The sequence below is a fragment of the Mustela lutreola genome, chromosome 8, assembly GCF_030435805.1.
Source record: "Mustela lutreola isolate mMusLut2 chromosome 8, mMusLut2.pri, whole genome shotgun sequence".
Classification (NCBI taxonomy): Eukaryota; Metazoa; Chordata; class Mammalia; order Carnivora; family Mustelidae; genus Mustela; species Mustela lutreola.
The window spans coordinates 49,394,387-49,421,431 of NC_081297.1; the positions used below are offsets into that span (position 1 = coordinate 49,394,387).

A 27,045-nucleotide genomic window follows, 5' to 3' on the forward strand; every position below is an offset into this window, starting at 1 on the left:
TATAAAATGGAAGATGCAGGGGAAATTGAGCAATACACTGAAACAATAAAAAGTCCCTTTGAGAACAAGGATATTTTCTAAGATGTGAAGGCTGTGACTCATTAGCATGGGGATTACCAGGTGATTTTTTTATATATGTAAATAAATAAATATTTATTTATTTACTTACTTATTTTACTAATGCCTCCTGACACTTGTGAATTTTAATCAATAGAGACCAGTTTGATCTTAAGTATTTTTAAGGAAGGGAGTGGAACATTACTACATCTAACTAACCTTCCAGAGAAGCATTATATTTTCATGTCTAATTAAAATTACTTCTTCTGACATTCAGGTTTATTTCTCCTAATACAGGCCCTATTATAAAACAAAAATCCTCAAATAATTTGGAAAAATAGAATGAAACTAAATGCTGAGTCTCGAGGACTCCAGAAGCTGTGTTTTGACATAGGGAATGGATCTGAATTTCAAAGTAGTCATACACGTGAGGTGATTCAACTGGGGCAGACTTGTGAGATCGCCTAGGGATAAGCACATTGATAGAAGAGATATAAACCCACAATGCAACATACACAACACGAGAGAAATCCAGAAGTTTCAAGAGATGTAAGCGAAGGAAGTAGGAAAAAGAAAACATAAAATAGGAAAAGGAATTCACATGGCCAAGTTGTAAACACATATACAACATACCCAGCTCTGTGCCAAGTGCGAAGACTTGGAGTCTGTCCCCTTTCCAGTTAACAAACATGAGGTGGCAAGGACCAAAAGGAAAACTGGAAGTGTGGAGGAGGGCCCCGCAAATGTCAAGGGCAGACCGAAGGATGAGTGATGCCTGGAAGAAAGTAGAGACATTTTACCCACCAAAATAAAACTGTATCTTTAAGCCCCTGATGTGTCCACATGCTCAGCCCAATCTGCTGATACTTAACCACCTCACCATTTCCCCATTTAGTTGTTTCCTAAACTGAGGAGAAAGATGTGTTGCCCAGTAAAGTCCCTTGGCGTCCTTATGCAAGAAAGGAAACCCTGACTAAAACACAAAGCCACAGAACACGTTGATATTATGATGTCTTAGGGTCACACTTCCTAAAAAAAACAGAAAAAGAATCATTTTTCTTGAACCTTACCAACAAAATACTCCTGGATTCAGAAACTGACAGAGGAGAAAAAGAGAGAGGGAAAGAGAGAGAGAGAATGAATCTGTCCCAACCATCTACATCACAAGGCCCAGGTAAAATTTGCAACTCTCCCTTTCTCTCAGAGATCTGTCTTTTGGGAAGAGGTGATAAATATTTTGAGGGAAGGGACAATAGAAAAGTCTCCACTAGAACAAAAGAAGGGAGACAGAGACAGAATGCAAGAGAGGAAGCTGAGGGAGGCAGTGGTTAGGGACCGTATGTTGTACTGAGGATCGCTGGGCTGGATTCCAGGGAGAGCTGCATCAGACCGCTCTGCCCACCCTTTTCCCTGTGTCGTGTTGGGCAAGGCACCTCACTTCTCTAGAACCCACTTTCCCTGTCTGTAAAATGTGTGTCTGAAGGGAGGCGGAGAGGAGCTACTAGAGGTTGGGCCGCGTTTTATCTGGTCTGATTGACAGAGAGCTTAGGAAATAAGACACCGAAAAGAGGAGAGCAGGTGAGAGATGAGAAAAACAGAGAGGATAAGAGGGAGAAATGGGAAAGACAAAAATAGGAAAAGAAGGGGAAAAAATCTGGGAAACTTAAGAAGGAAAAATTGCCCATCTCAGTTCACGAATCTTAAGATTAGCAATTCTAGGGGTTCTGAAAGATGGTTTCCAGACCAATAGCAGCCTCTGGGAACTTACTGGCTCAGTACCAAGTCTCATGAAACATTAACTCTAGAGGTGAAGTGCTTTCCTCTGTGTTTCAACACATCTTCCAAATGATTCTGATACATGCTGACGTTTGAAACTTACTCCATATAGAACAGTGCGAGTGGAAGGAACTACGTGGTTGGGTAAGAATCTCTTTTGTAACGTGCTAGGGAAGTTTGACTATGTTTGCATATTTCTTTCTACAGAGAAAAGACGCTTGTCTTCCCAAGTTCTCTTATGGACTGTTGCTGGGGTCTCCATGCTACTGCTCAGCGCCTGTTTTATCACCAGATGTGTTGGTGAGTTCGAAAGGTCAAGTTCAATCTCCCTGGTGAATATTAGGGGTAAAATCTTTCTGGTCGCCTTTGGGTTCTCTTCCCCCTCAAAAGGTATTTCTGTTCCACTTTCTTCCCTATTTATCTCCAGGTTATTGCTCAACTAGAACCCCAACTAGAACAGAATAGTTACCACCTTTCAGTGACCTCTGACACATTTTTCATGATAGACATTTTTCATCTCCTTGACAGCTTTATGTCCTTCCCTTTGCATTCATATCATTAGGGTAAACTTCTCTATGGGACCCTAACCAGAAGCATGATAAAATCGCTTTTTGGAAGAAGGGTAGGGGGGTTGGCATAGAGAGACTAAATAAAGATGCATTTGTTTTCTCTGGGCCTTTGGACCCGAGATACAATACATTCACCTTCATAAATCAGGAAAATCATGAAATGTGAATTCCCTCTTCTTTCTTTGAGTAGGTAAATCTTATTGTCTCTCTGTGTAGAAGGACAAATAGGAAAAAAGAAAAGAGAAAAGAAAAAGAAACCATGATAATTATTGGTACTTTCATTATTAATACAAAAATGATAAAAAATTTTTTTCAAGATTAATGGACATTAACTCTGCACCTTTCCTTACAGTGACATATCGTGTCCTTCAACTCTGCAATGAGAATAAGTTCCAGCTACATGAGGCATTCATGGACTTCTCCTGCTCCAGTGATGGATTGGGTATGATAGTCCTCAAACTTGAAGATCAACATTTATATATTGACACTTTTTTAAAAGATTTTATTCATTTATTTCAGAGAGAGACAGAGAGTGCAAGCATGAACATCAGGGAGGGGCAGAAGGAGAAATAGACTCACCCCTGAGCAGAGAGCCTGATGTGGGGCTCAATCTGGAAACCTGGGCTCATGACCTGAGCCAAAGGCAGACGCAAATCGACTGAACCACCCAGGGGCCCCTATATCGACACTTTTTTTTTTGCTTCTAGACTGATTTGGGGACAAGTAAAGTAATTGGATGTTGTTCTGTTTTTCAAAAAAAAAATGTAAAATCTTGCCTGTTCTATATGAGAATGCTGAGGAATTGGTAAGAAGACAGTTCTAGAACTTCAGAAATGCAATTAGCATCGAGACAGGAAATCTTGGGGACGTTATAGAAAACTTTTAGAATAAATCTGAGGTATGTCTCAACAGAACCTAGAAAAGGAAGATAATTGTCTCCAGGAATGCATTTTCTTTTCCTCACTTTCTTCCAAATGAGGTGAAGGAGAAAAAAATATATATAGATGAGGGAATTTGCAAATACTTCAGAAATTTACTCCCTATAATGCTCTTACATATACAGTCTTATTCCAAGTCTTACCAAAATGCTACATGACGCTCCTCCAGGCTAGAGCATTCATGGAAACTTCTCTCCTCCTAGGTTCAGTCAAGAATTGCTGTCCATCGAATTGGGTACATTTTCAATCTAGCTGCTACTTCTTTTCTACTAACACCATGTCCTGGGCATCGAGTTTAAAAAACTGCTCCAACATGGGTGCTCATCTTGTTGTTATCAACACGCGGGAGGAACAGGTAGTTGGAGTGCAGCCTCCTCCAATGTCTGTGCGACCTTCTTCTTAGCATCTATCCCCTTCTCCATACGTGCATACAGCATTGGGCCACAGCTACTATTTGTTGAATGAATGTACTGAAATGCATGCCATTTCTACTATTTCTGTAAGTCGATACTTACCCTATTTTCATCACGAGAAGAGGCTAAAGCGAAGGGATTTCTATGTTCTGTTTCTTGATTAGGAGGTTGGGGGGGGAGGGCTGGGAATTCATTTTAGAATGGCCATTACATTGATGAGCATATCATATGATTATGTCAGATATGTCAAAGGTATGACCACTATCCTTATGCTGTGATTAATAATGTTTCGTGCTGGATATATACAGTAGATTTTGCTACAAATAACAGTAGATAAACTTGAAATTAGTTATTGAGAACCTCCTTCTCTGTTAAAGATTTGATTCTATGGTATGCATATTTTTACCAAATTAAAAAGAAAATCCTCTATGATCTTACAATTTCAGAGACACTTATCATCTGTAGTCTTTGTCCTACTTTATTTCTCTTAAGAACAATTACCTTCAACATTTGTTCAAAATTGAAATAATTGGTCTATTTTTTTTTATTGTGTTGCTTCCATAGGAATTCCTTTTCTTTGCGAAACCTAAAAGGAGAGAGTTCTATATTGGACTGACAGACCAGGTGAACGAGGGTCAGTGGCAATGGGTAGATGGAACACCTTTCTCAGAATCTCTCAGGTAATTTCCTTCTTGCAGGAGAATTTTAACACTGTGTCAAATCAAAGTTAGACCATTGCTGCAGGGAGTTCACAGAACCTCCTCCTGTTCCACAAGATATCTTCGGGTCAAGCCTTCATAATACGATTTGCAAGAAGATAGACGAAGGAAGCATGAGGATCTAGTGCCCCCATTTCCTGAGACTATCTGAATACAGGGGAAGTAACAGTTGAAAAATAGAGGGTTAGAATTAAAGACTAATTCATTGGAAATGCAGCAGAGACAGAGTGAAATTCAGAGTCTTATGCCCCCAAACTAGTAAATGAGATAAAAATAATGATTTGAGAAAGTGGAGTTATGGAGTGAGAGCATGGAACCCCCTTGTTAATGTCCCTTTTCTTTTTAATAATGACCTTACTTCGTTACTGCATGGCACTTAGGAGTTTTCAAAGTTTTTATCTCATTCGTTATTTCATTTTACCTAAATTACACCTTTCTGGTATACATGGATATAATTAATCTTTACTTAGCATTTGAGGAAACTAAAGGTCAGGAAGGTTAAGGTCCATTCTAAGAGTACAGCCCAGATGCCCTGAGACTTGAGAAATTCGCTTCACTACAGCACAATACCACCACTGAAGTATGTACCTACGTGAATACAGACTCAGTATGGAATAAAGGGAACCAAAGGTAAGATGAGATATGAGTGTGAAGGAAACAAATCCATGAGAATATCAGAGCTTCGAAGGAAACACGTCCACCAGAATATCAATAGCCACTCGTTATGGGTCGACAACCATGAGGGAGCATGACAGAATAGAAAATCAGGAGTATCCAGTTCAGCTTCATTCCTCATAAACTCTATGACTTAGACAAATGGTTTAGCTTTCCTGGGATTCATTTTGCTTATCAACAAAATGGAGATTATAGGGACACCTGGATGGCTCAGTTGGTTAAGTGTCTGCCTTCAGCTCTGGTCATGATCTTGGGGTCCTGGGGTCAGGTCTGCTTCTCCCTCTCCCTCTGCCTCTCCCCCTGCATGTGCACTTTCTCTGTCTCTGTCCAATAAATAAATAAATAAATTGCAAGAAGATAATTAAAAAATAATTTAAAATAATAAAAAATAATTAAAAAATAAAATGGAGATTACAATGCCTAACAAAAGTGTTGTGAAGTGATACAACACAAGTGTCATTTGCCTAGCATAGTAGGTCACTTGGCTTCTTGTAGCTGGGATTTTAAATCTCCTGCATGATTATTCTCGTTCAGCTTCTGGGATGTCGGGGAGCCCAATAATTTAGTGACAGTGGAGGACTGTGCCACCATCCGAGACTCTTCAAATCCCAGGAAAAATTGGAATGATGTGCCCTGTTTCTTCAGTATTTTTTGGATTTGTGAAATGCCAGAAATAAATGTCTAAAGCAACAGAAAAATTCTCTAAGAGCAGAAAGCACAACTTAAATGCATAAATATGGAGGCACAAGAGCATGAACATAGCTCCAACCAAAGAGAAGTGTGTGCGGCACTTAATGAGGACTCCTTAGGGACATTGGGAGGACTTCGTTGCTTTTGCTACCAATAAAAATGAGTCATTTTGAATGTTATAATTTGTGACGCTAATTGACATGCATGTTTCTCCAAATTAGTCTCAGGACTTCTCAAAATTTACCAAGCAATTCTAGAACAAATGTCAGGAAAAGTATGCTCCTTTGGGCACATTTGCTTCATTTGTGAAGACTGATGGGAAAATATGGGACATTGAGCAAGTACAGAGCCCAGCAAGAAGAGGATTTTCAAAGTGACTCTGAAGCCCCTGAATTCAGGCTCTGGTCAATTTTTCTTTCTGGCTCCTGATAAGTCTATATTCTCTTCTCAACTGCATACCATTTTTACCTCTGCCCAAGCAAGTAGCTTCACTATGTTCTCCGTACAATGAGTAAGAAACTCCCTCAAGTCATGAAGCTTATCCCTGCTTCAAAGACATGTGGACTTCCCAGGTAATGGCCTTGACTATGCCTCGCTAGGAAAAGGCCATGCTGAGCTTCGGCTCCAAACAGACTATGATTCAGAAAAGAACTCCCTTTTCTCTTTCTTCTCTTCCACCGAATAACTGAATCTCACCTCAGTTTGTGGCTCTTGCTCATCTAGGGTCCAACGTCAAATTGTTTGAAGAGAACATTCAGCTTGACAATCTCCTATCTCAAGCCTATCCACTACTAGCATATTTTTTTCAGTACTGAGAAGGTTATTCAAGAATATTTAAATAACACAGTACCTTTAATAACCATGTTTCTTGCACACAGCACCATAAAAAGACCCTCAAAATTCATAATGAATGTGTAATCATGAAATGGGAAAATTCAACTATGTAAGTGAATATAATATATTATCTTTCCTTAAAAATGTTTATTCTTCTTAGGTATAAGGGACCACATGTGGTTTTTGAAACCAATATGCCTTTAAATCTAAAGTCATTTGACCTAAAAGTAATCCAGTACATATACTTTCTAGTTTCCTTTTTTCAAATTATAAACATCAATGAGAGACATATGGAAATACTTTTATTCACCATTGTTTCTTTGTGGTTGGCTATAATTTGTTATTTTAAATTTTATTTCAGGGGCACCTGGGTGGCTTAGTGGGTTAGGCCTCTGTCTTTGGCTCGGGTCATGATCTCAGGGTCCTGGGATCGAGCCCCGCATTAGGCTCTCTGCTCAGCGGGGTGCTGGCTTCCCCCTCTCCCTTTGCCTGCCTCTCTGCCTACTTGTGATCTCTTTCTCTCTGTCAAATAAATAAATATATAAAATCTTTAAACTTTATTTCAATATTGAAAGATACATGAAAGTATTAGTATACTTTATTCACCATATATTTATAATTTGTTATGCAATTAACTTTGTCTTCAAAGTTTGGCAAGAAAAGAAACAATCATTCAGGGTTTACTGATTAAAGATCAACAGAAACCAAGTTATTTATATTGAAAATTCTGAGGGGTACATCATCTGGTTGATTCTATTTTAAAATATATTTTTACAATAGGGCCTACAAAAATATTCAGGCACCATAAAAGCCAGAAATTTCCAAAAAATAAGAGAGTAAGCAATCATCTGTAGTCCCAAGACCATATTCCCAAAGTAAATCACTGTTAAGATGTAAATATTGCCATGTGGGCCTCTAAATATTTTAAAGAAAAATCATTCTAATACATTTGGTGAAAATAATACACACTCATTATCAAAAATTTTTACTCATGTTATCATGAATATGTAAATGTTATCACAGCTGAATCTTGTACTGTATCATGATTATGTATTATATTACATACTTTCTTAAATACATTTTGCTTTTTGTATAGCTAATATTGGCAACATTTTTTATATATCTAGTTTTCTATGTACTGATTAATAATGCATCCTTTAACTACCCAGAATTGTATATCACCTCTCAATGCATTCAGATACATTCTATCAGTCCCATATTTTTAAGAGGAAAAGAACTCCTCTTGGAACTGTCTTTCTTTTCTGATCTGAACTGGGATTGTTCTTATGGTTTCTTTCATAGCCATTATTTTGTTGATTTTTATTATACAAAGGAAATATTTTATCACTTAAAGGTTATTTCAGATTATGATATACCAATATAATGAAACACTATTTAGTTATTTGGAACAAGGTATAAAACGTTTCCCAAACTATATTTTTAAGTAAAAAATGCAAGATGATTACCTAAAACCACAAATAATCCGATTAAAAAATAAGCAGAAGACATGAACAGACATTACTCCAAAGAAGAAAAAATCTTTTCATGAGTCTATGAAAGATGCTCAACATCATTCATCATCGGGGGAAAACAAATCAAAACCACAATGAGATATCACCTCACACCAGTCAGAATGGCTAAAATCAAAAACACAAAAAACAACAAGTGTTGGCAAGGATGTGAAGAAGATTGTAGGTGAGAATGCAAGTTGGTGCAGCCACTGTAGAAAACAGTATGGAGGTTCCTCAAAAAAATAAAAATAGAACTGCCATACTATCATACTACTGGGTGTTTACCCAAAGAATATAAAAACATTAATTCAGAGGGATACATGCACCTCTATGTTTATTGCAGCATTATCTATAGTAGCCTAACTATGGAAGCAGCCCAAATGTACATCAACTAATGAATAGATAAAGGAAAGTGATATACACATCACACACAACAGAATTATACACACACAACATTATAGTGTGTGTGTGTGTGTGTGTGTATATATACACACACACATATGTATGTATATATATATACACACACACACATACACATACACACACACACTCAAGAGAATATTACTTGGGTGAAATCTTGCCATTTGCACAAGAGTGTTATTATGCTAAATGAAATAGAGAAAGACAAATACCACATGATTTCACATACGTGGAATTTAAGAAACAAAACAAATGAGCAAAGGAAAAAATGAGAGAGACAAACCAAGAAACAGACTTAATTATAGAGAACAAACTGGTGGTTACCAGAGGAGAGATGGTAGGGAAAGGGGGAAAGAGGAGGTGGGGATCAAAGAGAGTACCCTGATCATGATGAAAAACAGACAGGAATCCATCAGAATCCTCGAGGAGAACATAGGCAGTAATCTCTTCGATATCAGCCACAGCAACTTCTTTCAAGATATGTCTCCAAAGGCAAAGGAAACAAAAGCAAAGATGAACTTTTGGGACTTCATCAAAATCAAAAGCTTCTGCACAGCCAAGGAAACAGTCAACAAAACAAAAAGGCAACCCACGGAATGGGAGAAGATATTTGCAAATGACAGTACAGACAAAAGGTTGATATCCAGGATCTATAATGAACTCCTCAAACTCAACACACACAAAACAGACAATCATATCAAAAAATGGGCAGAAGATATGAGCAGACACTTCTCCAATGAAGACCTACAAATGGCTATCAGACACATGAAAAAATGTTTATCATCACTAGCCGTCAGGGAGATTCAAATTAAAACCACATTGAGATATCACCTTACACCAGTTAGAATGGCCAAAATTAGCAAGACAGGAAACAACATGTGTTGGAGGGGATGTGGAGAAAGGGGAACCCTCTTACACTGTTTGTGGGAATGCAAGTTGGTGCAGCCACTTTGGAGAACAGTGTGGAGATTCCTCAAGAAATTAAAAATAGAACTTCCTTATGACCCTGCCATTGCACTCCTGGGTATTTACCCCAAAGATACAGATGCAGTGAAAAGAAGGGCCATCTGTACCCCAATGTTTATAGCAGCAATGGCCACGGTCGCCAAACTGTGGAAAGAACCAAGATGCCCTTCAACGGACGAATGGATAAGGAAGATGTGGTCCATATACACTATGGAGTATTATGCCTCCATTAGAAAGGACGAATACCCAACTTCTGTAGCAACATGGACAGGACTGGAAGAGATTATGCTAAGTGAAATAAGTCAAGCAGAGAGAGTCAATTATCATATGGTTTCACTTATTTGTGGAGCATAACAAATAGCACGGAGGAAAAGGGGAGTTAGAGAGGAGAAGGGAGTTGGGGGAAATTGGAAGGGGAGGTGAACCATGAGAGACTATGGACTCTGAAAAACAATCTAAGGGTTTTGAAGGGGCGGGGGGTGGGAGTTCGGGGTACCAGGTGGTGGGTATTATAGAAGGCACGGATTGCATGGAGCACTAGGTGTGGTGCCAAAATAATGAATGCTGTTATGCTGAAAATAAAAAAAAAATTAAAAAAAAAAAAACCAAACAGACAAAACCCCTGAGATTCATGGGAGAAAAAAAAATTGTCAGACATTTAAGATGCTATAGATAATGTTTCCACTAGTGTTAGAAAAAAAATGGGATGTATATGTATATACATTTATATAACACATATTTAAGCATATACAGAAATATGTATAAAAAACTGACAATCATAGTTTCTCTGAAGAGGCATTTAAGGGACTGGAGTTCAAAGTGGAAGATTTAATTCATACTTTCATTTATAATTTTCTGGTTTGCCTTTTTAACATATACATATCATACTTTTTCAATGACAAAACAAGTGTTTAAATTTTTTTTAATTTTTTTAATTTCTTTTCAGCATAACAGAATTCATTGTTTTTGCATCATACCCAGTGCTCCATGCAATACAGGCCCTCCTTAATACCCATCCCCTGGCTCCCCCAATCTCCCACCCCCCACAGTGTTTAAATTTTTTTAAGTGTTTCAAACTTCTAGGACTACCACAGTGTCCTAATAAATTTTGCAGTTATTTTTATGAAATAACTATCAGCTGTCTTAAAGACAGTATGAAGAATAGGAGAAGTGCCATGAGAGGTGGGGACAGACTGAAAGGGGCTGAGGGGAGAAACAGGGGGACCATTCAGAAGGCTATTGCAATAACCCAGGTAAGAAAGGTGGTCTGTGGTGGTCACCAAAGAGGTAGTGAAAAATAATCAGACTGTAAGAAATAGATTAGGGAGCACCTGGGTGGCTCAGTCAGTTAAGCAACTGACTCTTGATTTCAACTTAGGTCATGATCTCAGGGTTGTGAGATTGAACCCCATGTTGGGCCCCACATCAGGCTCTGTGCTTAGTGGGGAATCTGCTTGAGATTCTCTCTCTCCCTCTCTCAAATAAATACATAAATCTTTAAAAAAATTTAAAGAGTTTGTTGTAACTGGGGCCAAAATAATGGCATTCCACTACCAGTTGGAATACCCCACACTGTAAAAATCTGAGCAGAGGAAAGCAATGACTAAGAGATGGCATCATCTTGAGCCATTCTGGTTGATATGTCATCAGTGCACACCAACTGAAAAGAAACTACTCTGATATACTATCAAGAAAGCAATGTTAATGAAAATGGATTCTCACACAAAAGATGACTCTGCCACCATACCACACAAAAACATAGTATCTTGAATGAATAGAACAAAAATAAATAAGGCCATCATAACTGAAATTTTTCTATTTTCTCAGCAGGTTTTCTCTGTTCCAATGGTGCAGGTACATTCTTCCTTAGTCTAATTGGTTCTTCTTTTCTGTCCCCATCGCAAGGACTTCTTTGGAGGTTTCTAGTTGAATGCTGCTCCAGGTAATTTACAAATACTTTTTGTCTCAAAGTTACAAGGAGAATCATTCCCTGTCCATTTGTCTTGGACATTAACAAGGACAATACAATTTTCTTCCTGATTTTTGGGTTCACCCTCATGCCATAATCTGAAATGAAAGAAAAAAATATATATATTTATATTTGTATTTGTATTTATATTTATATTTATATTATTTGTGTGTGTGTGTGAGTGTGTGTGTGTGTAGGTCAGGGGACATGCAGGGAAAATGTCTTTGGTGAAAAATACGGAGTGCACTAATAGAAGTATCATAGTATATTAGTATGGGGTTACTCAACACATAGTACTCTATTCTGAGTAAGCATTCCTATATCAGTATACTGCAGTCCAAATGAATTCTGCTTGCTATCTTCCCAGCTTTGCCTATAAAGCTCTTACACCCCAGTCGACATACTCACAAATTATGTGGGTTAAATGCTGTCTTGTTCACCAAGGATTGGCCTCCATGATTCTCATCTATAAATCCCAGGAAATATGAAAATCGTCTATCCAAAAATTGAGAAATAAAGTTCTGCATAAAAATATAAATTTTGTATAATTACATAAAAATTTTATAAAAATTATAATTTTTATAAGTATATTTGCATTTATCATTTGATAGCTATTATGTTAGGTAACATAACAGCTAACATAATAACATTATGTTATGTTAGGAAATAATATTATGTTATGTTAGGAAAAGCTATTAGGAAAAGAGAGAAATGGTCAGATGGATTATTAGCTAAGCACAAAAGCAGTGTTATCAGACAAATGTGCTTTCAAATCCTGCCTCTGCCATTTATCGTGTAATGTAGTAAGTGCTCTAATCTCACCAAACCCAAAATTTCTCATCTCCAAAAGGACCACTCTACTACTGCAGTTACTGTGATGAGTAAGTGAGATCACACTTGCAAATCACTTAGCACAATGTTTAATAGGATCAAATTTTTTAAAAATTTCATTTTTAAAATTGCCTTCTTTATGCATGTGTGTATTAAATTAAGTTCCATTTTATTCAAAGAGTTGGTGAACCTACAGATTGCAAAGCCATGGTGACAGAATCCTCTGAGAAACCTCCCTAAGAAAAGAGTAGAATATGAGTTACATATATACTATATATATATATACATATAGTGTGTGTGTATGTATATGTATGTATGTATGTATATATATATAGAAGTATATTACAAGAGGAAATTTGTTTTAAGAAGTGCTTTAAAAAGGGGCGCCTGGGTGGCTCAATGGGTTAGAGCCTCTGCCTTCAGCTCAGGTCATGATCCCTGGGTCCTGGGATCAAGCCCCACATCGGGCTCTCTGTTCAGCGGGGAGCCTGCTTCTCCCTCTCTCTGCCTGCCCCTCGACCTACTTGTGATCCCTGTCTGTCAAATAAAAAAAATAAATAAAATCTTTTTAAAAAGTGCTTTTATTTTTTTTTTAATATTTTTACTTATTTATTTGACAGAGAAAGAGAGAGAGATCACAAGAAGGCAGAGAGGCAGCGGGGGTGGTGGGGGGGGGAAGCAGGCTCCCTGCTGAGCAGAGAGCCCGATGCGGGGCTCGATCCCAGGACCCTGGGATCATGACCTGAGCTGAAGGCAACAGCTTTAACCCACTGAGCCACCCAGGCGCCCCTAAAAAGTGCTTTTAAAAAATTTAAAAATTATGGGACGCCTGGGTGGCTCAGTTGGTTAAGCAGCTGCCTTCGGCTCAGGTCATGATCCCAGCGTCCTGGGATCGAGTCCCACATCAGGCTCCTTGCTCAGCAGGGAGCCTGCTTCTCCCTCTGCCTCTGCCTGCCATTCTGTCTGTCTGTGCTCGCTCTCTCCTCCTCTCTCTCTCTGATAAATAAATAAAATCTTTAAAAAAAAAAAAATTTAAAAATTAAAAAAAGAAGTGCTTTAAAGTGCTTTAAAGAACTGAATTAAACTTAAGAATTTTTTTTTACTTAGAGTTAAAACCATGCAACTGAATTGTATTTCTTATGATTTCTCCTGAGAAGCTATTTCAGTCCTGCTTAACCATTCATTTATTCACTCACTCACCAAACATTTATCAAGACCTATCCAGTGTCCCTAGCACTGTGCAGGACTTTGGAGATGCAAAGATTAGGAGAGCACAGCCACAGACCTCTGCAAAGGAGAGTCACTGGCAGACAGGGAGCAGTGAATAGATAATCTCAGTACAGTTTAAGTGCCATGACCACACAGTGCACAAAGTACCACAGGTGTCTCTCCAAATTAGAACAGGGAGGATGGCATAGGGAAGGTGGTCAGGGTAGTTTTCTGGAGGAAATAACATGTGAATCAAATCTGGAAAGACCAAAAGTTGGCCAGATGAAGAAAAATGAGCAAAGAAGATAAAACAGATGAAGCAAAGGCATAGAGGCAGAACAAAGAAATTCCTCTTTCTCTGCAAAGAGATTCAAAGAGCAGAGAGATGGATTTGAGTCTTCCAACATACCAGCTCAGCTTCTGTGCTGATGGTGGCCAGATGAGCCCCCATCCTCATGCAGTTCCTTTCGCTCTTATCCCATGTCTTATTGTCATTAAGAGGAAAATAGCAGTTGGACTGGAATGCTCTCCAGCCAAAAGGACAGCAATTCCAGGTGGTCCCTCATGAGAAAATTGAAATGAGAATCAGTTGCAAAGGAGTATTTTATCTCTAAGAGATTGCATAGTTATTCCAGTTAATATTTTTTGGAAATAATACCAAGATTACCAATATCATTTTGTTCCCCCTTTAAAAAAGCCTAAAAATTGCATTTCTAAATATTTCTGAGCAAAAGTATCTGAATAATGTAGTGACTTATATGGAAATTACAAGATATTCTCTTAGAAGACAACATCATTTTTCAATGTCCCTACATGTATTTACTTCTATTTTTGAAGTGCTTCTAGAATAAAGCCTTTTGCAGGTAATTCTATCTAAAGAGGGTAGAGAACCTACTAGAACTCTCAAGCATTTGCCCATCCTCCCAAAGGATGAAGGATTTTACAGATTCCAGCAAAATATAAGAGACAAAGTCACTTTGGAAAAGCTGTATATTCTAGGAGGGAAGTCTTTAAGATATGCCTAAATCAAAAGAAAATGGAATTAAACTAATGTTATGTTTTGGGTGCCAGAAATGGATCCTAAATGTGTGTTATATTCTCCAGTTATTCAACTAATTACAGACATGAGAAATCTATTTCTATTTATTGATGTTTACTCTTGTACCAGATACTCCTGTTGTTTTAATCTCTCCTCATTTACTACTGGTTACTTTAAATTGGACTATGAATCTGAATGGAAATGGAAGTAAGACAAAACAAAGAGGCAACCCATGGAATGGGAGAAGATATTTGCGAATGACACTACAGACAAAGGGCTGATATCCAAGGTCTATAAAGAACTCCTCAAACTCAACACTCAAAAAATAATCACGTCAAAAAATGAACTTCTCATATCAGGGAGATCGGGTAGAAGAATAAATGAAACAAGATGGGATTGGGAGGGAGACAAACCATAAGTGACTCTTAATCTCACAAAACAAACTGAGGGTTGCCGGGGGGAGGGGGTTGGGGAGAAGGGGGTGGGATTATGGACATTGGGGAGGGTATGTGATTTGGTGAGTGCTGTGAAGTGTGTAAACCTGGTGATTCACAGACCTGGGGATAAAAATATATGTATATAAAAAATATATGTTTATAAAAAATAAAAAAAAAAAAAAAAAAAAAAAAAAAAAAAAAAAAATGAACTTCTCCAAAGACACATGAAAAAAATGTTCACCATCATTAGCCACCAGGGAAATTCAAATCAAGACCACATTGAGATACCACCTTACACAGTTAGAATGGCCAAAATTAACAAGACAGGAAACAACATGTGTTGGAGAGGATGTGGAGAAAGGGGAACCCTCTTACACTATTGGTGGGAATGCAAGTTGGTGCAGCCACTTTGGAAAACAGTGTGGAGATTCCTCAGGAAATTAAAAATAGAACTTCCCTATGTCCTTGCAATTGCACTACTGGGTATTCACCCCAAAGATACAGATGTAGTGAAAAGAAGGGCCATCTGTACCCCCATGTTCATAGCAGCAATGGCCACAATCGCCAAATCATGGAAAGAGCCAAAATGCTCTTTAACAGATGAATGGATAAAGAAGATATGGTCCATATATATAATGGAATATTAAGCCTGCATCAGAAAGGATGAATACCCAACCTTTGTATTAACATGGACGGGAATGGAAGAGATTATGCTGAGTGAAATAAGTCAAGCAGAGAGAGTCAATTATCATATGGTTTTATTTACTTGTGGAGCATAAGGAATAACATGGAGATTAGGAGAAGGAAAGGATAAGTGAATTGGGGAAAATCAGAGGGGGAGATGAACCATGAGAAACTGTGGACTCTGAGAAACAAACTGAGGGTTTTAGAGGGGAAGGGGGTGGGGGGTTAGGTGAGCCTGTTTGTGGGTATTAAGGAGGGCCCATATTGCATGGGGCACTGGGTGTGGTGCATAAACAATGACTCTTGGAACACTGAAAAAATAAAATAAAATGAAATGTTAATTTAAAAAGAAAGGAAATGGAAGTAAGAAAGAAATTCTCCTATGCTCTTTTCTATCTACCTTTCAATTTTGATTTCTCTCTGGTGCATGTCAGCTTCTTGTAGTACTCTGGTAACTTGAACACTCTTGCTTCTCTCCTGCAGCGTAGAATGGTGTGATGAGTTACTGTCAAAGGGGAAAAGAGTTAGTTTTCTTTCCCTATATAATCATTTACTTAGGGAAATGGGAGCTGGTCACTCTGGTCCCTTTCTTCTCCTAAGAGTTAAGGTAACTAACCCTTATTCTTATTACCCAGTTCTTCTTTTCCAGTCCCAGGTGAATAGGTTGAAATGAATTGTCAAAAATTAATATTTTATTATCGTTATCCATTTTGTGGTTTATGGGAGTAGTTCTGCAAACCTTTAGGTGTATATGCTTTTAAGCATATTTTTCTATCAGAATCTGTTTTAGAGTGGAGATTTTTAGAAAATACTGGGATAGTTCTGCCAAGTATTATCATATCAGCCAGATACATTCACTTATCTTTTAAATATTTTTACTTTGAGGGAAACCTGGGTGGCTCAGTTGGTTGAGCGTCTAACTCTTGATTTTGGCTCAGGTCATAGTCTCAGGGTTGTGAAATCAAACCCCATATTGGGCTCTGTGCTGTGCATGGAGCCTGTTTAAGATACTCTCTCTCTCTCTCCCACCGCCCCTTGCCCATCCCATTCACATACTCGCTCTCCCTTTCTCTCTTCCCAAAATAAATAAATAAATAAATATTTTTACTTTGAAACATAATCAAGTGCAAAGAAGTGAAAAACACAAATGTACAGTTTATCAAATTATTATAAAGTGAGCACTCCAGGTAACAACAATCTGGCTTAAGCAACATAACATTGCCAACACCTCAGGTGGCCTTCACATCCCAAATACAACCCACTTCCTCTTTCTTAAAGGTAACTATACCATGGTTTTTAAACCAATCATTTTGTGCTTTGCTTCAAATTTTACCCCTTGATAACATATCCCTAAACCCTACAGATCAGATTCACCTGCTTTTGAACATTATATAAATAAAATGATAAAATATGCATTCTTTTGGTTCTGTCTTTTGCTCAGTGTTATTTCTGAAATTTATTTTTATTGTTACATACAACTATAATCCATTCATTTTCATTACTATAATGTGATCTACTGTCTTAATGCACTTAAACGTATAGCCTTCTTCTGGTAGACATTTGCTTTGCTTCCAGCGTTTGAGTATTATGAATGATACCATTCTAAGCATTTTTGACCATGCATCCTAGAGCACATGAGCATGCATTTCTGTAGGCTATATTCCTAGGAGTGGAATTGCTGGTAATAGAATACGCATATTGCCAACTATGATAGTCGCAAAGTTTCCCAAAGTGGTTGTACTGCTCTATGCTCCCAGAAGCAGCAGTTCATTGGAGTTTCAGTTGCTCCACATCATCATCAATACTTAGTATCACTAGAATTTTTAATTATTGCCATCCTGGTATGTTTGCAACGGTATCTCATTTTGTGAGTTGAATTTTCATTTCCCTGAAAACTAATGAGCTTGACATTTTTTATGTGTTCATTAAACATTTCAATTTTTCTTTTCTATACTGCCTATTCAAAATTTTGCCTATTTTTCTGCTGTATTATCAGGACTTTTTCCTATTGTTTTGAAAGAATTGTTTATATATCCTGTACATTAATTTTTTATCAATTATATGCATTACAAACACCTTCTATGGCTGCTTTCTTGGTATTTTTGTTGTACACTAATTCTTACTTGAATGTAGTATAATTGGTCAATATTTTCTTCACTGGCTAGCACATTTTATGACTTAAGAAATCATTCCCTGACTTGAGGATATGAATATATTCTCCATTTATCTTCTAAAAAGCATTATTGATTTGCTTTTCACATTTGGCCAATAATTCATGTCAGGTTGCTTTTATACATGATATACAGGGGACATATTTCATTTTTTGAATGAGGATAATCAATGGTCTTCATTGATTGAAAAAAATTGTCCTTTCCCTATACCTGCAGTATCCCCTTCTGTTTTATATAAACAGTTCATATATGCAGGATCTGTAACTAAGCTCTCTATTCCTTTCCTCTGATCTATTTGTCTGTACTTGGACCTATACTATATTATTGTAATTATAAGAATTTTATATAAGGTCTTGCTACTAGAAAGAACAAGTCTTTCAACTGTTCTTTTCAAAGCCAGACTACAGTCTATCTGAAAGTTGGTTTTTTGCTGGTTATTCTTTACTGATAAGATACAGCCCCTTATAATCTCAAGTCAAAACTAGGGAATGATTTACTTCAGCCACCAACCTTCATAGGTCTAAGAAAGGGTTTAACTTCCAGCTTTCATTCCCTGACATAAGACAGCACCATCAAAGGACAGAAGGTTAAAAATGTAGCTCTGAATTTTAAATTCAAGACCCTGAAAAGCAGTATGGATTGAAATGTTGGGATGGGGAATCAAAATAACAAAAGACTTAGAGGAACTTCATGAATGTTGTTTGGGGAAATTCACAGAGTTCCATTTCTGCTAATAACTTACCCAAACAGTTTGTAATAAAACAAGCACTGAGAACTGAGATGTAAAAAACAGCAATGGCCCAAGGGATCATCTGGGAATGCTGGCCTCTGACTAGGGCAAAAGGAAAGATAAATACATTGTCTTCTCTGCCACAAGAACTGGGAAAGATATTCTACTGAGATGCAAGCTAGATATGAGCTCATCCACAATATTTTAGATCTAGAGGAGAGCTTAAAGATTTCCTCCTGAATAAATCAGTTTTAGAATTTACTGATAAAAACATACATACATACATATATACATACATACATACATACATAAAAATATAACCTTTTTTAATGGAAAGGCTTTTTATAAGACAGAAAACTCAAAGATCATTAAAAAAAGAAAATGGATAATTTGGCTCCATAAAGACTAAAACATCTATATGACACAAATAATGTTAAAACACAAGGGACATATGAAAAAAAATTTTGTCACAATATTAATGTCTAGACTGTATAGAGAATTTCAAAAAGCAACTTAAAAACTGAGCAAAAGTTTGACCAGGAAATTTGCTGAAAATTTAGTTTGCTGAAATTATGAATGATCATTAAACAGAAAAGTATGCTCAAAGAAATGCAAACTAAAATATGATGGTATAATTTTTCACATATGAGATTTTTAAAAGAAAACAGAAAATATATAGTATCAGCAAGACTGAGGAAAAATAAACTCTCTTGGTGTTAGCATATAGTTTATGCTAAACTAAAAATTAGAAAGCTTTTAGACAGACCAAGTTAGCAACACTTATCAACTTCTAAGTGCATCATATTTACCACAACAATATCAGTTCTAGAGCTCTATCATGTAGAAAAATTGAACTTATTTCTATGAAAGGATATTCATTGCAGTACTTGTAGAAATATATAATTTTAAAATTAATAATTAAAATTAAAATAATTAAAATTAATGTTTTACTTCACCTCATCACTCTACCATGGCAAACTTCAATGGGACCACAGTGTACCCTGGTCCTGAAACAGCTTTTTATGTAACAATATGTCTTGGAGACTTTCTCTGTCAACACCTACTAATATATAGGATTATTTGAATCACTATACAGAATTCCATCACAGAGATTCACCATCATTTAGAATGTGTACTATTAGTAATATACAAGCAAGTATTGGTTTCTGGTGTTTTTTTCTGTTTCTAAAAGTACTGCAATGAATATCCTTTCATAGAAATAATAATATTTGTTCTATTCCTCAAAAATATTATTTAATATTCTTGTAATACAAATACATTGTGACCCTTAAGTACAGCATAAAATGGGATAAAGTCAGAGCCTCAGGTAAACTGTGAACCTTAGTTGGTGTGTTTTGTCTATCTTCCTTCCTCCTCCTACCTTTAAAAGAATCTTCCCAAATTGCTCTCTTTCTTTCCATCTTATTTTTCTTTTGCATAATTTATCTCTTGTCTTGGCCCAATGTATGTTTCACAAAGAAGTTTCTCTTACCCAACATACTTGAGTTTATCTATGACCTTTCTCCTCAGCAAAGTCATTGTCATTTCTTCTAACTCCTCCTTATCATCATCTTCAATCTTCAGAACTATAACTACTATTAATTTATATTTTTAAATCTTAGTCATAATTACATTTGCTTCTTTAAAACTGAGAGGAGAGAATGTACTCACGTTTATTTTGAGGTTCTTCTTGACCCATTGTGGGTTAATTCTCTTCCTGTCCAGTGGTTGGGAGAATGAGAAGCCTCTTCTGATTTTGCCCCAAGTGTATATTTCTGTGGGTAAGGAGTATACCCTCAGAAATACTTGAGATTGAACATTAATCTTACTTATTCTGGTAAGAGCAGAAAGTTCTCTACATAAAAGATGAGTCAAAAGAAGAAGTCTTTTCAAAGACAAGTTTCCTTTGATTCACTCTGAGAAACAGAGCAAAGACGAAAGGAAATCGGGAAAGCAACACCCAAAAACAGCCAGTAGAAATTTCCATGAAGTATGTTGAAATCACTAGATTAGTGTGTCATGTGAAATTTCTCAATTTGTTTTTATTCATTCAAACAAAAAGTTTAGCAATGCCCTAAAAGAATAATCACTATGCTTAATAAAAATTTAATACACACTCCATCTTTCTTTCTTTCTTCTTTTTTTTTTAGGGAGAGGTGTTATATTTCAAATTACATGTTACATCCTTGAGGTAAATTATGCCTTAAAAATGTCTCTGAACTGAGTAAGTTGTATGCAAGATGACAAAAGATAATGCGAGCAATGAGCTAAAGCTTTTTTTTAAAAAAAGATTTTATTAATTTATTTGAAGGAGCACAGAGGGAGAGTGAAAGAGAGAAGGTGGCTCCCTTCTGAGCACAGAGCCCAAGGTGAGGCTCAATCCCAGGACCCTGGGATCATGATCTCAGCCAAAGGCAGACGACTGAGCCAGGCGCCCCTGAACTAAAGCTTTTAATGTACACAATGTATGTATACTGTATGTAAAGACAGGTAAACAAATCAAAATTTGTTTATCACAAATTTTTGTTTTGGGGTTAAGAAAGGGATGGTGGAGCTGTTGATTAAACCCCCAAATCTTCCTAGATGAGAGAAAATAAGCTTATAAGGCAATGGAAAAGGAAATGTAACATTCTGTGGTAAAGACATCATCAGGTTCCCTGTCCTCTTTTACAGTGCCATCATGGACTGAATGTTGTGTCCTACAGCCATGCTGGCATTGTAATCTCAAACGTCCCAGCCTCTAGAACTGTGAGATAAAAATTCCTGTTGTTTAAGCCACTAATCTATGGTATTTTGCTACAGCAGCCTGAGATCACAAAAACAAGTATCCAGTAGCTTAGAGATCCTTCTTAAATTCTAGCTTCCAAAATATGGCCCTTCACCTGCCTTCTTCCTTAAGCTACAATATTATTTTAAGTATATATACACTCACACATATGTACACACACATATATATCTGGTGATCTTGAATGAAATACTACTATGTTAAGTTGGAAGTGGAAGGAAGTAAAATTATAGATTTGACAACACATATATTTTTCAACACTGTCACAAACAAAGTATTTCCATAGCAACAATATTACTTACCCACAAACTCTCAAAGTGACTCTAGAAACTACATCTTTTCTAAAGTACTATGTATTCTTTATTAAAAGGATTTAGGAATCTTAGAGGATATATAAATCCCACCTAGAACAGGAAAAAATAAACTACACCTGGCATATTCTGTGTTCCTGGAAAACAAACGTGATTTCAAATACATGAGAGAAACTCTGCTCTAGAAAGTTTACTGAGCCAAATGAAAAGATGTGTCTAAGGTGTAGTTAAGACGATAAAAAGACAGGGGTGCCTATCTGGTTCAGCTGGTAATGTGTTTGACTCTTGATTTCAGCTTAGTCATGATCTCAAGCTTGTGAGATCAAGCCTGGTGTCAGGTCCAAGCTGGGAGTGGAACCTTCTTAAGATTCTTTCTCTTCCTCTCCCTCTGCCCACCTACCCAACAAGTTGCATGCACACATGTGTGCATGTGCTTTCTCGCTCTCTCTCTAAAAAAAGAAAAGAAAAAAAAATGAAAAAATCTAATTCAAACAAATGAAAATGAAAGCACAACATTTCAAAACTTATGGGAGACTGCAAAGGCAGTTTTTTAAAATATTTTATTTATTTATTTGAGAGAGAGTAAGAGAAAGAGAGCACAGCAGGGGGAGCAGCAGAAGGAGAAGCAGAATCCCCACTGAGCAGGGAACCCAAAGAGGGGCTCAATCCCTGGATCTAGGGATCATGACCTGAGCCAAAAGTAGACACCACCGTCCAGGTGCCCCTAAAGGCAGTTCTAGGAATGAAGTTTATAATGATTCCTGACTACCTCAAGAAACAAAAAGTAGCTTGAAGACCTCAATTTACACCTCATGGAACTAGTAAAAGAACAAATCAAGCCCAATTAGCAGAAAGGAATTAACAAAGACCAGACAAATATATGAAATAAAGACTGAGCAGGGGCACCTTGGGGGACTCAGTTGGTTAAATCTGAAACTTGATCTCAGCTCAAGTCTTGATCTCAGGTTCATGAGTTTGAGCCCCACATTGGGCTCCATGACCAAAAATATAAAAGATCATTAAAAGTGAGAGCTGAAATTTTTAGACTAAAAAAAAAAAGTCAATGGGGTACCTGGGTGGCTCAGTCATTAAGTGTCGGTCTTCAGCTCAGGTCATGATCCTAGGGTTCAAGAATTGAGCCCCATGTGGGGCTTCCCCACTCTGTGGGAAGCATGCTTCTCCCTCTCCCACTCCTCCTGCTTATGTTTCCTCTCTCACTGTCTCTCTCTGTCAAATAAATAAATAAAATCTTTTTTTAAAAATCAACAAACTTTTAGCTAGAATAACACAGAAATGCAGAGAGTACTAAAATAAATGAAACCAGAAACTAAAGAGGAGACCCTATAACTGATAACACAGAAATACAAAGGATCATGAGAGACTACTATGAAAAATTATACACCAACAAGCTGGATAACCTGGAAGAAATACGTTCTTAGAAACATGGAATCCATGAAGACTGAAGTCGGTTGGGCATCAGCCTTTTGCTCAGGTCAGGATCCCAGGATCCTGGGATTGAAGCCTGCATCAGGCTGCTCAGCAGGGAGCCTGCTTCTCCCTCTCCTTCTGTCCCTCCCCTTTGCTTATGCTCTCTCTCTCAGACAAATAACATCTTTTAAAAAATGAATAGAAAATCTGAACAGACCACTTTTAAGTAAAGAGATTGAATCAGTAATAAAAAAGATCTCTCAAGAAAGAAAAGCCAAGGACCAGAAGGTTTCACTAGTGAATTATTCCAAACATTTAAAGAACTAATGGCAATCCTGAAACCTTTTCAAAAAACTGAAAAGGAGGAAATACTCCCCAAACTCATTTTATGAGGATAGGATTACTCTGATACCACAGCCAGATAAGGATACTACGAGAAAAGAAAATTATAGCCCATTATAATATAATATAATATAATATAATGAATATAGATACAAAAATACTCAACAAAATATAGCAAACCAAATTAACAGCACATTTTAAAAAATCATTCACCATGATTAAATGGGAATAATACCTGAGATATAAGGATGGTTCAACATATGTAAATCAATAAATGTAATATACCATATTAATAGAATAAAAGATAAAAATCATATGATCATCTCAATAGATGTAGAAAAGACATCTGACAAAGTACAACATACTCAATGGTGAATAAGTGAAAGTTTTTTCTCTAAAATCAGAACCAGACAAAGGTGCCCACTCTGACCACTTCTATTTGGCATAGCACTAGAAGCCTTTGCTAGAGCAATCAGGGAAGAAAAAGAAATGAAAGTCATCCAAACAGCAAAGGAAGAAGTAAAATTGCTTTTGTTTGCATATATGATCCCATATTAAAAAAAAAAATCCCAAGCACTCTATCAAAAAACTTTTGGAACTAATCAATATATTCAATAAAATTGCAGGATACAATTATCATACAGAAAATCATTTTGTTTCTATAGGCCACCAACAAAACACCAGAAAAAGAAATAAAGAAAACAAATCCATTCATAATAGCATCAAAAACACTAAAATAATTAGGAATAAATCTAACAAAGAGGCAAAATAACTGCACTGAAAACTACAAGATTTTGATAAAAAAAAAATAAGGAGGATACAAACCAATGGAAAGATACCCTGTGTTCATGGATAAGGAACATTAACATTGTTAAAATGTCTATATTACCCAAAACCACCTATAGATTCAATGCAATCCTTATCAAAATCCCAATGACATTTTTCACAAAAATTTTAAAAAATAAAATTAAATTTGTATGGCACAAGAAAAGACTCTAAACAGTGAAAGCAATCCTGGAAAAAAGAAAAAAACTGAAACATAACATTTCCTGATTTCAAATCATACTACAAAGCCATAGTAATGAAAACAGTGTGCATAAAAATAGACACATAGATCAGTGGAGCATAAATGGAAACCCAGAAACTCTTGCATATATGGTCAATAAATATTTTTTTAAATATATTTTATTTACTTGACACAGAGCATGAGCGGGGAGGCGGGGAGGGCAGACTCCTGCTGAGCAGGGAGCCCAATACGGGGCTCAACCCCAGGACCCTGGGATCATGACCTGAGCCGAAAGCAGAGACTTTAACCCACTGAGCCACCCATGTGCCCTGGTCAACATATATTTGACAAGGGAGCCAACAATACTCAAAGGAGATTCAATAGTCCCTTCAAAATGGTGTTGGGAAAGTGGATAATCACAAGTGGAAGAATGTGGTTCTTACCCTTATCTTACACCACTAATAAGAAAGAAAAAAACTTCAAAATAGATTAAAGACTTTAAGAAGACCTGAAACTATAAAACTCCAAGAAAAAAACATAAGGATAAAACTCCCTGACATTGGTGTCAGCAATAATTTCCTGGGTATGAGAGCAAAAGCACAGAAGCAAAAGCAAAAATAAACAAGCCCACTTACATCAAATTTAAAACCTTTCTAGTCAGGCACCTGAGGGCTCAGTTGATTAAGCAACTGCCTTCAGCTCAGGTCATGATCCCAGGGTCCTGGGATGAGTCCTGCATCTGGATCCCTGTAGGGAACCTGCTTCTCCCTCTCCTTCTGCCTGCTGCTCCCCCTGCTTGTGCGCTCGCGCTCTCTCTCTCTCTCTCTCTCTCTCTCTGTCAAAATAAATAAATAAAATCTTTTTTAAAAATAAAAATAAATGAATGAATGAATAAATAAATAAAGCTTTCTGCTTCCTAAGAAAGCACTTACAAAACACATATCTGGTAAGGAATTAATACGTAAAAAATATAAAGAATGAATACAACTCAATAGCAAAAAATCCCTAATAACCCAATTTAAAAATAGGCAGAGGAACTGAATAATCTCCAAAGATACACAGAGAGCAATGAAAAGGTGCTTGACATCACTAATTATCAGGGGGGAAAAAAGCACAATGAGATATCACCTCAAGCCTGTTATAATTAAGGTTATATCAAGAAGACGAGAGATAACAACTATTGACAAGGATATGAAGAAAAGGAAACCCTAGTACACTATTGGTAAGAATGCAATTTGTATAGCCCCTATGGAAAAGTGTGGAGGTTCCTCAAAGAATTATAAATAGAACCATGATATGATCCAGTATTACCACTTCTGGTTTCATATGTATTAGAATATTGTAGGAATGTCTGCACTACCATATTCATTGCAGCATTATTCACAATAGCCAAGATAGAGAAACAACCTAAGTGTCCATCAACAGATGATGGATAAGGAAGATATGGTATAAATATACAATGGAATATTATTCAAACATGAGAAAGAAGTAAATCCTGCCACTTGCAGCCATTTGGATGGACACTGAGGGCATTAGGCTAAGTGAAATAAGTCAGGGAGAAAGATAAATACTGTATGACATCACTTATGTGTGGAATCAAAAAATGACAAATTAAGGAACAGAGAGTAGAGGCATGGTTACTAAGGGTTGGGAGTGGGGGAAATGGGGAGATATTGGTCAAATGGTACAAATTTCCAGTTGTGAGATTAATAGTCTAATATACAGCATAGTGATTATCACTAATAATATTATATATACTTGAATGTTACTAAAAAATAGATTTTAAACATTTTTGCCACACAAAAGAAAGGCAAATATGTGACAGGATGAAGGTGGTAGCTCATACTACCGTAGTAATCATTTTGCTACTTATAAATGCATCCAATCAATACACTGTATACCTTAAAATTATATCATGTTATGTGTCAACTATATCTCAATGAAACTGAGGGTAAAATGTTGTATCCATACAACAGAATGCTATTTGGCAAGAAAAAGGAATGAAATACTGCTATATGCTACAATATGGATGAATCTCATAAACATTATGCTGGTCCTTGGCAAGATGGTGGAGGAGTGTGGTCTCTGTTTCAACTGGTCCTCTGAATTTAGCTAGACATCTACCAAGTCACTCTGAACACCCACGAAATCAGCCTGAGATGTAAGATTATATGTTTGGATCTCTATGGGGGCAGAGGGTCATCAGTCCTGAGGTATGAAGGATGGAGTTGGGATTGCATGGACAAATGTTGGAGGATAAACAGAGTGGGGAGTGGACCACCAGAAACTAGCCACTGGAAAGTAATACCTCAGTGCAAAAGTGTCCTATGCTGGAGGCCAGGGATAGCTTGCAGAGCAGTGGCAGTAGGATAGGAAGAAACTGATAACAGGGTTCAAACAGAATACAGGGGCTTAAGGGGCAAATACTAGAATCAGGCAGCTACAGGCACAGATCTAAGCCTGCAGATTTGGGGCGGGGAGGAGGCAGCCACCACCACCACTGGCCTGGGCTCACCCAGACTGGGATCACTTGTG

General features: G+C 37.0%; 3 protein-coding genes across 6 annotated transcripts in view; 1 reads left to right on the top strand and 2 right to left on the bottom strand.

Annotated features, from left to right (window-relative positions):
- The first annotated feature begins 1,044 nt into the window (after window positions 1-1,044).
- On the top strand, window positions 1,045-7,771 carry LOC131838494 (C-type lectin domain family 4 member E-like). Of its 2 annotated transcripts, none has more exons than XM_059184722.1 (6): window positions 1,045-1,231; window positions 2,041-2,133; window positions 2,755-2,844; window positions 3,544-3,695; window positions 4,318-4,433; window positions 5,682-7,771. In XM_059184722.1, the coding sequence occupies exons 1-6, from the start codon at window positions 1,195-1,197 to the stop codon at window positions 5,830-5,832; spliced, it is 639 nt and encodes a 212-aa protein (XP_059040705.1). In that variant the 5' UTR covers window positions 1,045-1,194; the 3' UTR covers window positions 5,833-7,771. The 2 variants fall into 2 exon arrangements, with proteins under 2 accessions (XP_059040705.1, XP_059040707.1); XM_059184724.1 differs by lacking the exon at window positions 1,045-1,231 and adding an exon at window positions 1,503-1,635.
- LOC131838495 (C-type lectin domain family 4 member D-like) lies at window positions 7,252-20,450 on the bottom strand. The gene is made up of 6 exons (XM_059184725.1): window positions 20,310-20,450; window positions 18,651-18,740; window positions 16,138-16,242; window positions 13,987-14,138; window positions 11,946-12,058; window positions 7,252-11,635 (listed from the first exon to the last, which is right to left on the bottom strand). The coding sequence occupies exons 1-6, from the start codon at window positions 20,335-20,337 to the stop codon at window positions 11,491-11,493; spliced, it is 633 nt and encodes a 210-aa protein (XP_059040708.1). The 5' UTR covers window positions 20,338-20,450; the 3' UTR covers window positions 7,252-11,490.
- The window catches only part of NECAP1 (NECAP endocytosis associated 1), a 93,042-nt gene continuing 81,791 nt past the window's right edge, over window positions 15,795-27,045 (bottom strand). Inside the window, exons 9-12 of one of the 3 annotated variants that reach the window (XR_009356612.1) lie at window positions 20,310-20,413; window positions 18,651-18,740; window positions 16,138-16,214; window positions 15,795-16,048 (exon numbers count right to left, since the gene is read on the bottom strand). The gene's annotated coding sequence lies outside the window, so the exon portion shown is untranslated. Of the gene's footprint in view, window positions 16,049-16,137; window positions 16,243-18,650; window positions 18,741-20,309; window positions 22,962-27,045 lie in introns of all 3 variants that reach the window. The other 2 variants (XR_009356611.1, XR_009356610.1) reach the window with 2 other exon arrangements.